Source organism: Rattus rattus, chromosome 3 (genome assembly GCF_011064425.1).
Source record: "Rattus rattus isolate New Zealand chromosome 3, Rrattus_CSIRO_v1, whole genome shotgun sequence".
In the NCBI taxonomy this organism is placed as follows: domain Eukaryota; kingdom Metazoa; phylum Chordata; class Mammalia; order Rodentia; family Muridae; genus Rattus; species Rattus rattus.
The window spans coordinates 23,776,696-23,789,912 of NC_046156.1; the positions used below are offsets into that span (position 1 = coordinate 23,776,696).

General features: G+C 45.4%; 1 protein-coding gene across 1 annotated transcript in view; it reads right to left on the reverse strand.

Annotated features, from left to right (window-relative positions):
- Slc9b2 (solute carrier family 9 member B2) overlaps positions 1 to 9,519 on the reverse strand; it is a 34,692-nt gene extending 25,173 nt beyond the window's left edge. The window contains exons 1-2 of the mRNA XM_032896561.1: positions 9,413 to 9,519; positions 111 to 250 (exon numbers count right to left, since the gene is read on the reverse strand). Coding sequence (XP_032752452.1) covers positions 111 to 200 — 90 coding nt within the window. The 5' untranslated portion in view covers positions 201 to 250; positions 9,413 to 9,519. The remainder of the gene's footprint in view (positions 1 to 110; positions 251 to 9,412) is intronic.
- Between the last annotated feature and the right edge of the window lie 3,698 nt (positions 9,520 to 13,217).

The following is a 13,217-nucleotide window of genomic DNA, read 5'->3' on the forward strand; positions in this document are numbered from 1 at the left end:
CCTTCCGGGAGGATTGTGAGTTACCTCACTCTGATTCTCTCAGTTTGGAAACTGTAGCCCCGTGCTTGAGGAAACAGCGGGGACTTCCTGCCTTTGACTGGAGACTTTACCTGCAGTTCGTGATGTCGAGAAGCCGCGTGAGTGGTTCCCAGGGATGGCTTTGAATACTGACATTCAACTGTCTGATCTTCATCCTCCATATCTTACAACTTCGAAGATGGCGGTCCAGAGAGGAGGAGCCAGGTCTGGTCTGAAGGAAACACAGCACAGACAGAGCACATTTGAAGACTGTTGGAAGTAGATGAGTAAATTCACTTTTTTCTTTCCTTAGGATCCGGAAGGCGGACCCACAGTGAGCGAGACGGCTCTCACCTTTCTGGTGCTGACCTGTTTTAGAGCACAGCATATTACCTTCATTCTTATCTAGTTTTTGGCTGCTCTTGAAATAAACCCTTGTTGGCCTATCACATCCTAATTCCTTTCCCATCATTCTTTGAGGATAATGCTTTGAAATGCACACAGAACTATATCACTGCTAGATTGCCGTAGCTAATAGGCCGACTCCACACGCAAGGCCGACCTCTCAGGTAACTTTCCAGTGTTGACACCAGAGCTGAATCACCAGAGGAAACCTCTTCTGATCCCATTATTTTCTGAGAGAAGAGAGTCACTTACTCCTGCCTTGTCTACATTTCTGTATCGTGACTGCTGCCGTAAGATTTTCCCATGGGGAACTTTGAGTACACTTAGAAAGGAATCTGTGCAATTTTTAAGCTTTGGAGAGAAGAAAATTATATGGTTTGCCTTGGCGGTAATAGCTTTCTTGGATATATTCTGCGATTTTTTTTTTGTTTGTTTGATAACTTAATTCCACTCGCCACAATTTGAGATCATTTTCTGCTTTTGTGGTTTTTCAGAGCAGGTGAGGAGGCACCTGGGGATCCTTTACAGCAGTTTTCAAATATTTCTAAGACAGAAATACGGCCTCGAATGAAACAAAATCCTTAAATTGAACAAATGGAACAGATGACAATGGGGGCTGCAAGATCCTTGTCCTTCCCCAGAGTCAAGGGAGCTGACGTTGAAAAGTCTCTGTACGTGTACTTTCCCCATAGCATCAGGTGTTTATTAAACAAGCCTTCCATTCCTCAGCTTAATTTTAAAAACCAATCTAAATGCTTAAAATTACTTCATGCACTGTTTAAATGGACAGGACACAGCTATAAAGTTGCAAACGTCAAGTAAAACATGCTTCCTTCTATGAATTCAACACTGCTAAAAGAGCTCTCCACGGGCAGAGACTAGTTAGTCACTTTCCTTACTTTTCAGATTTTGTTTTAAATTATGGTATGTGTGTCTGTCTGTACACATCAGTGAACGAACCCACAGAGGTCAGAAGAGGACATTGGATCCCACAGAGTTAGAGTTGCGGACAGTTGTGAGCCACCAGATATGGGTGCTGGGAACCTTAGCTACGCCTCTACTGATGTGAACACCATGACCAAGACAACTTATAGAGGAAAGCGTTTCACTGGAAACTTGACTACAGTTCCAGAGTACGAGGTCATGATGTGGGGGTGGGGGTGGCAACAGGCAGGCAGGCGTGGTGCTGGAGCAGTAGATGACAGCTCCCAGCACATCCATAAGTTTCAGACGGGGAACTCCCTGGTCCCAGCAACCCGGTAAAATCAAGACTCAAAAAGCTTATAATTTAGCAATCAGATTCATATGTTAAATTCTCAATCCACAATACGTCCACACAATAAACTCACAACCAATTGATAAAGATATAAACTGCCCACATAGATAAGATAAATTGACCTATAGAAATCCATCCCTTAAGAAATATTCATAACTACCTGTGGCCATTTAAGGCCACATGGATCTGGGTGGTCCTTCTTGGTTCTTTTTCTCTTCTTCCTCTTCCTCCCCCACCTTGCAAAAACTTTGTCCCCGCCTTACTTTTTATGTCCAATTACAGGCCTCGCCTTAACTTGTGCCTCCCTCCCCTGCATATAGACATTAACCTACAACGGCATACTTTGAACTAAGAATTTGTTTTGACAAAATAAACATAAATTTGTTTTGACTGAAAGAATGCTATCGTTGTAACAGGAGAAAAATATGTGCACCGTGAACAACCTAATATGTTTTTGACTGAACAGAACAGAAAAATATTTAGGTGAAAATGAGCAAAATACCCCAAAGCTGAACACATGGTGAACCGGATGAACCATGCACTGAAACACACAAAGAATTTAAGAACTCAAACTAGACAACGGCCCCTCGGGATTGCACTGCAGTGCTCCAGATACACTGTATCTCACGCCTCTGCTCTGGTTCCCATCAGCAAAAACTTTGAGAATGGAGTTGGTGTGGTTTTGGCTTCCCTGGCTTCCTATACATCAGCCTGTCAGTGCTAGGTGCTGGCAGATCCCCTCAAAGACCTTCTGGGATTTTCAACAGTGCCATCATCCTGCCTGTCACAGCTGAAGGACTTCAGTGCACACCTGGATGGAGCCTGCACCCTCTGGAAGTGTTCTAACCAGTGGAACCTTGTAACAGTTCTCTGCTCAACCAACTGCTCCTCTCTTGTAGGTATAGTGCTTTTGGATACCCTGTAAAGGTTATCTGTATATTGTTCAAGTGCTGATTTCTCTGCTCTCCTATCTTGTTTCAATCAAAACACCACATTGTAATGCTTAGGTCAAAAATCTCCTGTCTCAAGTTTGTGTAAATACTTCTTAGCATTTATTCTCTGCCTTGTCAATAAAAGCTGATCACCCAATAAGTGGCTGGGCAGAAGAGAAAATAGGGGCAGAAATTTCTGCCAGTCAGGAGAGAGGAGGTTGGAGCAGGAACATGAGTAGGGGGTCTGCAGGTATGTCTGCCGTGGGGAGGAAGAAAAAGTTCTGGAGTTCACCTGGACAATGGAAGCCCTGATTGTAAGCATTGGGAGGTGACATGGGAGGATGCTATATTAGCACAGACAATTAAGGAAGATCAGTCAGTGAACTGCCCAGGTATTGAGGTGTAGCTTGAAACAAATTTTTGTTTCTCTGTGTGGTTACTGGGGAATTAGACACCAGATTAATTTACAGTTTGCATTTATATTAAAAATTACTTTTATCCCTTCTTGGCGAGATGCTTGTTGACATGACTGCCATGACCTTTATATTAGCATGGCATCATAAGGAATGTTTGTGTGAATAAACTAGGCTTTTCTGAAAGGCAATTGGTGTCCATCCTAATAGCTCAGTGTGTCACATCCCGCCATGCTCTCTGCAGTTGCTTTCCTTGTTGTGCCAAAACATCCAACATAAACAGCGTGAAGGAGGAAGGATTTATCTGAGCTCATGGTTTCAGAGGCGTCATGGTGCTTGAAGGGCAGAGTCCAGGTCTCCTGTAGCAACTGGGAGGAGAGGGAGGGTCGGGCAAACGGGAGAACAGAGTGAAAGGGTGAGTGTGTGTGCAGGAGAATACAGCATGCGTGCACACACACACACACACGAGAGAGAGAGAGAGAGAGAGAGAGAGAGAGAGAGAGAGAGAGAGAGAGAGAGAGAGGATGAGGAATACACAGGAATTGGCCACACTGAGATAGAGCTCGTAAGGATGCGTCCCAATCACCTGCATCCTGAAAGCACCCCATGTCACCTTTTTTAAGTACCTCTTGATGCTATAATTTTATGACCCCATCAAGCGACCAGGCAGCTTATTAGGTTAGCTATTTTCTACTCCCCTAGGTAGTTCTCAATCCAATAGTTGGCAATCAAGATTAACCATTACATTTCTTGCCTGTGATACCAATAGGCCAATGTTTAATGGGGGAAATCTTGAGAATTTACAGATATTGCCTGATAATATTTGCAATATGATAATAAAAGGCACCTATTTTTCCAAAGTTCACCTTTTGGAACTTAAACCAAAAGGGATATCAGTAAATGGTATAGATTCCTAGGATGGGATTACTTCACTTTTCAAAGTGATCCATTCTCTTGAATGGAATGGTGCTCTTTAAAAGGGGTTGAGGGGGCAGGCACGGTGATGGTACACTCTTTGCCTGCTTGTTTGTTTGTTTGTTTGTTTGTGACAGGGCTTCCCTGTGTAGCCCCAGCCCTCCTAGAACTTGCTCTATACAGCAGGCTGGTCTCCAACTCTGACATGCCTACTTCTGCTTCCTGAATGCTCTGACTAAAGACACCCCCCCCATACCCAGCTAACACACACCTTCAGTCCCAGCAGGAGGCAGAGGCCAGCAGATCTCTGTGGCTTTAAGACCAGCCTGATCTACACAGAGAGTTCCAGGACATCCAGGGTTGTATAGACCTGTGTCAAGTGTGTGTGTGTGTGTGTGTGCGTGTGTGTGTGTGTGAGTGTGTGTGTGTGTGTGTGTGTGTGTGTGCGCGCGCGTGTGTGTGTGTGTAAGAGGCTGAAGGAACAGCTCTTTTCATTCCCTTCTGCAATGTCAGGTGGCGTTGCCCTCCATCCTTACAGCAGGTTCTGTATGAGGATGCAGTGAGAAGGGGCCGGCTTGAAAACTGAGAGCAAGCTCTCACCAGACGCCAAATCTCTTCGAACCAGGACTAGAACTGTGAGGAACGAATATCCACTATTATACTCATAAATGAACCAGCTCGTAGAGTTTGTTACAGCAGCCTGAAAGGACAGACTGTTGGGATGTGTCGTATCCATTCATGACCACTGCTGCTCCTTAAGGATTCTACGAGTGTCCTACACTTGGTGGTCACCCATTCAAGTGCTGAGACAGGAGGTTCTCAGACTCAGATATCTGTTTTGTTTGTTTTGAGGAAGCTCAAGTTAGCTGGCACTGCGTTCAGTATCCTCTTGCCTGACCTTCCTCAGCATGCCAACATGCCAGGCTCCCATATGAAGTTTCTATGTGGAACAAATATTCTAGCACCGTGTTCTGCTGATCAACCCAATTTAATGTTCACATCTCCAGAGGTCCCCTACTCAGCAGTGAGGAATTCAGGCCAGGACACAGAGGAGGCTAAAACTCTCCTCGCTGAAATGGCTAGGAATGCTTCCCTTTGTGCAAATGGTCTTCTCTAAGAATTCTAGGTGTGTCACTCACAGGAGGCCAAGCTAACAAAGGGAAGTGCTACACTATTTGATTTATTGTTCTGGTGATTTTGTGGACTTAATAATGTAAAACACTGAGATATAAAATATAAGAAAATGGGGCTGGAGAGATGGCTCAGTGGTTAAGAGCACTGACTGCTCTTCCTGAGGTCCTGAGTTCAAATCCCAGCAACCACATGGTGGCTCACAACCATCTGAAATGAGATCTGATGCCCTCTTCTGGTGTGTCTGAAGACAGCTACAGTGTACTCATAATATATAATAAATAAATAAAATATTTAAATATATATATATATATATACATAAGAAAATGATAGCAAAGGAAGGGGGGATCTGATTCTTGCTACCCTCTATTCTATCTTCCTTCCATAGGCAACATTTTTAATTATTTAAATTTAACATATGTACCAATATATGGTATAAATGTGGCTTACTGCATATTTAAAAGCCACTTGATCAAATGTGACAGTGGATCTCTTGCTTAGTTCTAGCGATAGAGTCAGGATTAGTCTGAATCGGTGTCTATGACATCACTCTTTTTCAGATTTTGGTTTAGGGCTACGAAGGGTTCAAGCCAGTGATACATATATTTCTTTTTAGTAAAAGGAAAGAAAGGAGGAAAAGCTTAAAAGTTGGTCTTTAAGCGCCTATTGTGTGGGGGGAAGCTTTAGTTGATGAAGGTTCCATTTGTCTTGGAACCTTAGCAGCCAGCCTTCACTCAGTCATAGAGAAAAAGTCAAGATTATAGAACCATAGAGAGCACACATCCTAGAACCCTGACAGCACTGAGCTACTGAAAACCCTAGGCCACTACCCCTCAGATACCATGTTCTGCGAGAAAGGGAAATCTGTTATTTTCAAGGGTGTTTTGATAAAAATAACTGAATCCTGTTACTACAGCCAAGTCATTTTGGCAACTACAACAGGTTCATTTGCCTCAGAGCCAGCTCTGAGAATTTCAGGTGAGAAGCAGTGTTGAAACACTTTTGGTCAACATCTGCGAAAGCTTCATCACGCATTGTAAAATCTCAATAGAGAATCCGTGGTCAAAACACCAGGGGAGTCATGAAATGCTGGACTCAAACCCTGGAAGATGATGCCATATGTAAAAGGAACCAGAACAGAGCATTTCAGACAAAGAATTATAGGACTAAACACTTGTGATAGGAATTCTATGTGCTATATTAACTAGGATATAGCAAGGTGTAAAATGTGAGCACTCTGGGGAAATGACCTCTAGCCCTAACCCCATAGCTTCACTTCCTGTATAACAAAAATAAATAAATAAATAAATAACCAAAGCACAACAGGAGTTTAGGTTCAGATGGTTCTAGGGTCCATGAACAGTTCAGAAACCACTTCAGGCATTTTTTTTTTTTTTTGTTCTTTTTTTCGGAGCTGGGGACCGAACCCAGGGCCTTGCGCTTCCTAGGTAAGCGCTCTACCACTGAGCTAAATCCCCAGCCCAACTTCAGGCATTTTTAAGCAGAAAGATATACTAAAAAGGGAGTTAGATAATCCTAAGGTTTTTGAAGTGCTAGAAACTCAGGGTCTAGGCTGGGTCCTCAAGGATGAACCCCAGAACACTAAGAACTGACCATTAAATGTTCTATTTTTGTCACAGGCAGGAGTTTCCACAGAGTGTGTGAAATTCAAGAACATGTATTATCTGCGATTAAAGATGCTGGGATCTGGCTGTCCTTTGCATAGGACAAGAATGTCTCTGTAGTGGTTTGAAGGTGAATGAACTCTGGAGACTCAAACATTTGCATACCTGGTCTCCAGTTAGTAGAACCCGGTAGGAAGGATTAGGAGGAGTGGCCTTGTTGGAGAAGGTGGGTCACTAAGGCCTGGATTTGAGGTTTCAAAAGCAGAAGTCATTGCCAGTGTGTCTCTGTCCCTTGAGGTATTTCCTGAGAGTTCTCAGCTACTGTCCCAGCACCTGACCACCTGTGGCTGCCGTGCTCTCTGTCATGATGATTAATTGATTTTAACCCTCTGAAATTGTAAGTGCGCCCCAAACCTCTTCGTTCTAGGAGATTCCTTGGTCATGGTGTCTTATCACAGCAATAGAAAAGTAACCAAGACAGTGTTCCACTACCTCCCTCAGCTAAGTGTTGAAACAGTGTTTCATTCACTATGTGGCGAAGATTGGCCTCAAGCTCTCATAGCACTGCCTCAGTCTCCTGGAGAGTGGGATTATAGGCCTGCTCCACCATGAGTACCCCACCTCACCTCCCACTCTCACACCCCCAACTGCCTCCTGTCAACCACAAGAGAGGGGACTTAATACTGAAAAACCGAGTCTGCAAGTCTCAGTGGACCAGGGCCCCCAGCACCCAGCACCTTTGGAGGCTCAGGCATATCATCTGCTTGCTAAACTCTAGACGTGTGCCCAAACTCAGCCACAAGAAAATCTGTGGACAAGAATAAGTGCAAGAAGTTAATGAGTGTAAGTTTCCACATTCACACGGAAACTTCACATGTACGCTCCAGGCCCTAGGCCCGGGCCATTATCACTAACACCTCTGACTTCTTCTTCTCCTCCTCCTCCTCCTCCTCCCTCCTCCTCCTCCTCCTCCTCCTCCTCCTCCTCCTCCTCCTCCTCCTCCTCCTCCTCCTCCTCCTCCTCCTCCTCCTCCTCCTCCTCCCCTCCTCCTCTTCTTCTTTAGACGTGGTCTCACTGTATAGCTCTGGCTCTTCTGGAATTCACTCTGTAGGCCAGGCTGGCCTCAAACTCACAGAGATCCACCTGCTTCTGCCTCCTTACTGCTGGGATTTAAAGCCATCTGGCTCATCTGGCTTTCTTTCTTCCTTTCTTTTCTTTTTAAATATTTATTCATGATATATATATGATTATATATTATAATTCATGATATATATATGTGTGTGTGTGTGTGTGTGTGTGCGCGTGCGCGCGCGCACGCACATTCTGTCTTTACACACAACAGAAGAAAGCATTAGATCCCATCAGAGGTGGTCGTGAGCCCCTGAGTGGTTGCAGAGACTTGAACTCAGGGCCCCTAACCGCTGAGCCATCCCTCCAGCTCTCTTTCTGTCTCATTCTTAATTCCTCCTGTGGGGATCCCAAAAGTGCTGAGAATAGAATTGAAGGGGTTGTAACCTTAAAGACTTTTTATGCCAGAAAGCATATAACACGTCCTAGTCAGTGGGCTGGTGAGTTTTTTTTGTCAACTTGACATAAACTAGAGTCATCTAGAAAGAGGAAATCTAAATTGAGAAAATGCCTCCATCAGATTGGTATGCAGACAAGCGCGTGGGACTTTTTTAACCAATGACTGTTGCGCGCGGGGTGGGAGAGAGCCCACCGTGGGCAGGGCCAGGCGGCTGTGGTCCTGGAGCCTATAAAAAAGGCAAACCAGGGAGCCATAGGGAGCAAACCAGTAAGCAGATTCCTCCACAGCGTCTATTTAGGTCCTGGCTTGAGATTGTCTACCACAAATTCCCTTCATGATAGACTGGGAGCCTGTGATATGAAATAAATCGTTCCTCCCCAGGTAGCGTGTGGTCCCGGCCTGTAGCACAGCAACAGAGGTCTGTCACTTTGCCACATCCCCAGAGCAGCGTGCCTGCTCAGGACCTTGTCCAGGCTCGCTCTGATCTCAGAGCTGCATTCTGAACGCCTGTAAGGCGGAAACGGCGTGCAATTCACATTTGTATCTCCTGTGCCTGCTTAGCTCAGGGAAGACATGCTCAGTGTCTGCTGAACATTCAGACCTTTCATTCAGAAGTGAATCGGTAATCCGGCGCCCATGAGAGGATCACGCCAGCGTCTGCTAAGGGGCGGGGTCCTCTCAGAGGGAGTGGGTCTTTTAGGGAAAACAGAGTAGACCTGTGCCAGGCACCTGCTCCACGACGTCTGCTGGCGCTGGTCTCGCTGGGAGGCTAAAGCTTCTTGCCATCAGTGTGAAATGAATTTCAGCCATCATTGGTGAAATGAATCTCACCAGAATCTGGAGCAAGAGCGAGACAAGCTGATGCCTGGCAAGTAAAAGAGCAGACATCATACTGTCCAGTGTCTAGACCGAAGATTCTCAGCACCCTGAGGGGCTACCCAGCCCAAAAATAGAGAGCAAGAAAAAACCCCGCTCGAACTACCTATAATTCTATAATTGTAACACACACACACACACACACACACACACACACACACGCACGCACGCACGCACGCACGCACGCACACACGCACACACACACACACGCACCCGCGCACACCCCCCGCGCGTGCACACACACACCCCCGCACCAGCTATGCCTCGTGGGTTGTTCGCTCGGTGCTACTCACATCTTTCCGGACAGTCTCCCGCACAGGCCACTCGGCTTCCGTTGAGTGGGAACCGAGCCCGGGTCTACCGAGGCGTGCTAGGATGGGGCGGCGCTGTGGCTGGGGGGCTGCGGAAAACCGGGAGGTCCAGCGGGGCGGGGCGGGGCGGGGCGGGGCGGGGCAGGGCGGGGCACACTCTCCAGATTCAGGGCTCTGCTCATTCAGCCAGAGGGAGACCCTGGCCCATGCGCCCCAGCTTCCCGCAGCCTCTGGCGGGCCTCCCCACTAGGAGCTTCAGGCTTGCTCACTGTTCCTAAATTCTGTAATCCCAGGCCAACTCCAGGACTCTCAGTGTCTTCTCACGGGCCGTGCAGAGGCAGGATTCTTTCCTTCAGGTGACAAATGGCGGAGTGAAACCTTGGAGCAGCCTCAGTCACTGTGAGCCTCTTCTGTTGTTTTACTGTAACGGTCCCTCCCATCAGACTTCCAGTTTGGTGTCTTTCTTTCCTGCCTTCCTCCCAGCCCCCGTTTAAATGGGAGTTGGACTTTGTTAGGAGATTTTAACATAGATTTTAAATACTAGGGGTAAGGAGACGAAATGCTTCCGGCAGAAAGACGCGTCCAAGTCCAAGTAGGGGTTTATGGGCATCTCAAAGGAGACTTGCTCTTATCCCTTCCCTGGTTTCACTCTTTGAGCCAGTGCTAAGTTCAGTCTTGGATTTCAGGCATGCAAGTGTACTAAGCAAACTTCTATCCCAAACAAAAATCCTCCGAATGAACCTAGACTCTAGCCAGTACCCTTTCTCAGAGGAAATAAAATAATTTTCTAAAACAAACTCATTTTCTAAAACTTGCAAAAATTTCCATTCTCATTGGCTTCCTCTTCCTGCAGGACTAAGACATATTTTCCGTTTTTTCCTCCATTGGTCATATGATGTTCATTTGATATGTCTTGATTTTATTGGCATGAGTAGAAAACATTGAACTTTTTGGCTAGGTTCATTCTGGTTTCATTACTTATAACGTCTGAGCTCTGATAGAAGTAACTGAACATCTCTTGCTGATGGAATCTATGTTGTACAGTTCACTGTGTTTAAATGAGTTCGTTTGTTTTTAAACGAGTTATGTGCTCCTGCTCACGACACACATTAATTTCTACTCCTTAATTCTCTAGCCAGCTGGAGTGTTGCAAACGTGGCTCAAGCAGGCCTTGCCCTTCTCCTCATTCCCTCTGCCCTGCTAAAATCCGTCAGATCCCATTCCCAAAGCTACTCACCAGGTCTATTCCCTTATTTGGCCATTGCCTCCTAAGGCTGACTACCAAGGTCCAGCTATCCACGTATTGAGGTCCAGCAATCAAGCACCCCCTTTGATCATGTAATTAACATGCCCAATTAAAATTAAACATTTCACCCCAACATGCAGTTTCCCCTGTACCTTGCGCCATTTTCCTATGGGCCATGTATCTCTCCTCTCTATCCAGAGGCAGTCCTTTGTCCTCTCTCCCTTGTCCTTTATCTCCTGTCTTTGTGTCTTATTCCCTGCCCTCGGTCCCTCTGGGGCAAATAAATCTTTGTGCTGAGAACTTGGTCTTAGAGATCCTGAGCAGATACTTTTCCTAATAATGCCAGTGTTCCATTCATACACTAGATAAGAAGTTACAGCATTTTGATCATAATATGAAAAAAAAACAACAACAAACAAACCCGAAAACAAAAAACCAAACAAACAAAAGTCAAGGCATTTAGCCCAAATCCCTAATTTCATAAAGTGAAGAACTAGCCAGGCCTGGTAGCACAGGCTATATTCCACCTGAGTACCTCAGCACTCCTGAGGCAGGGGAAGGGTGATATAAAGCTACCTGTGAGAGGCTGACTTCCGTAAACAACGACCAGACAACTAAAGAAGAACCAGGGCAAGTTGGGTGGCTGGGTCAGTGGAATCCCTGCTCCTGGAATCCCTGACCAGAGCCCTAACGTTACCTTATCATTGGAGTCTTTGGCAAAGCCATCCCAAGCACCCTTTGTTGTGAATTTCGACTCAAGATCATCAACTGCACCCTCTTCATAATGGAGTTAGCCTTTCACTGTGGACCCTACAATTATCCTGGCTAATGCGCCTGAGAAAGTCTCTCTGAGAAAAGGCGAAGTAAGGAGCTGGTTTCAATATGGCCTTTTGAGGTCACGACAAACAGCTTACACACACAATCTTAAGGCTGAAAGAAACCACGTGTAAAAAAGAATGCTACAGGGTTACCATTTATAAATCCACATGAGCTTCTTCTAGAATAATTTGTTTAAATTTCACTTGTCTCAGAGCCTGATAGAGCTGTCTCCTGAGAGGCTCTGCCAGAGCCTGACCAATACAGAGGCAGATGGATGCCCATTGAACTGAGCACTGGGACACCAATGGAGGTGTTAGAGAAAGGACTGAAGGAGCTGAAGGGGTTTGCAACCCCATAAGAACAGCAATATCAACCAACCAGACACCCAAGAGCTCCCAGGGACTAAACCACCATCCCAAGAGAACACATGGAGGGACCTATGACTCCAGCTGCATATGTAGCAGAGGATGGACCTTGTAGGGCATCAATGGGAGGAGAGGCTCTTGGTCCTGTGAAGGCTTGATGCCCCAGTGTAGGGAATGTCAGTGTGGGGAGGTGGGAGGGAGTAGGTGGGTGGGTGAGGAAGCACCCTCATAGAAGCGGGTGTCGGGTAGGGGGGATAGGATATCAGGTTTCTGGAGGAGAAACCGGGAAAGGGGATAACATTTAAAATGTAAATAAAAAATATCCAATAAAAGAAAAACTTTTCACTTGTCTCCTGTTACTGACTTGCTTATATTTATGCAGAGCCTGTTTTCTTCTTTTTCTTTTTTTAAAGACTTATGTATTTATTTCATGTATGTGGGTACACTGTAGCTGTCTTCAGACACACCAGAAGAGGGCATCAGATCCCATTACAGATGGTTGTGAGCCACCATGTGGTTGCTGAAAATTAAACTCAGAACCTCTGGAAGAGTAGTCAGTGCTCTTAACCACTGAGACATTTCTCCAGCCCCAGAGCCCATTTTCAAATTCATGTGCTCTTAACTTGTTATCCTGGAAACCAGTGAACAACATCTCTGAATTTGATCTACAGAAATCCTCTCAAATTGACCGTATTGCACATTAATTATATATCCTTAGTTCCATCTTGGATATAATTGCTGACTTAAGCAATGTCTAGACAAAGAAAATAGCACTTGATACGTGGTAAACACTTGGCCATTTTTCTTTTATGTAACAAGACAAAATGTAGTTACAAGGCTAAATTCTCCTGTTGTGACATCAAAGACAGCTCATCTTTATCTGTGGTGTGTATTTATGATTGTGTAAAGATCTCGTTAGTATCAGCATAGGGGACAATGCAGAACTTTACAAAAACATTCAGTTTTGAAAGCTGAAGTGAAACTGGAAAGGAATTCTTTTCTTTACCAACTTCTTTTGTTTTCGTACTTTAATTTTATTTGTTGCCATAAACTAAGGTGGCCTTCCAAATTTTCTGTGTTACAAGGTGAATCCCCACTGCGATACTGGTCTGAGGTAGGGCTTCCGGGAAGTAATTAGGTAACAGAAATTTCTCTCTTGTTTGGGACGAATGCCTTACAAAGAGCCAAAAAGGCCTGTGCTCTTTCTTCTCTGCTTCTCTCAAGTGAGGCCACAGCACTGTGACCCTCTGCACACTGGCAAGGGACCCTCCCTAGATGTGGTGTTTCCCAGCACCTTGACCCTGCCTTTTCGCCTTTGCACAGTGAAGCAAAAGCCTCCCCCGCCCCAAGCCATAGT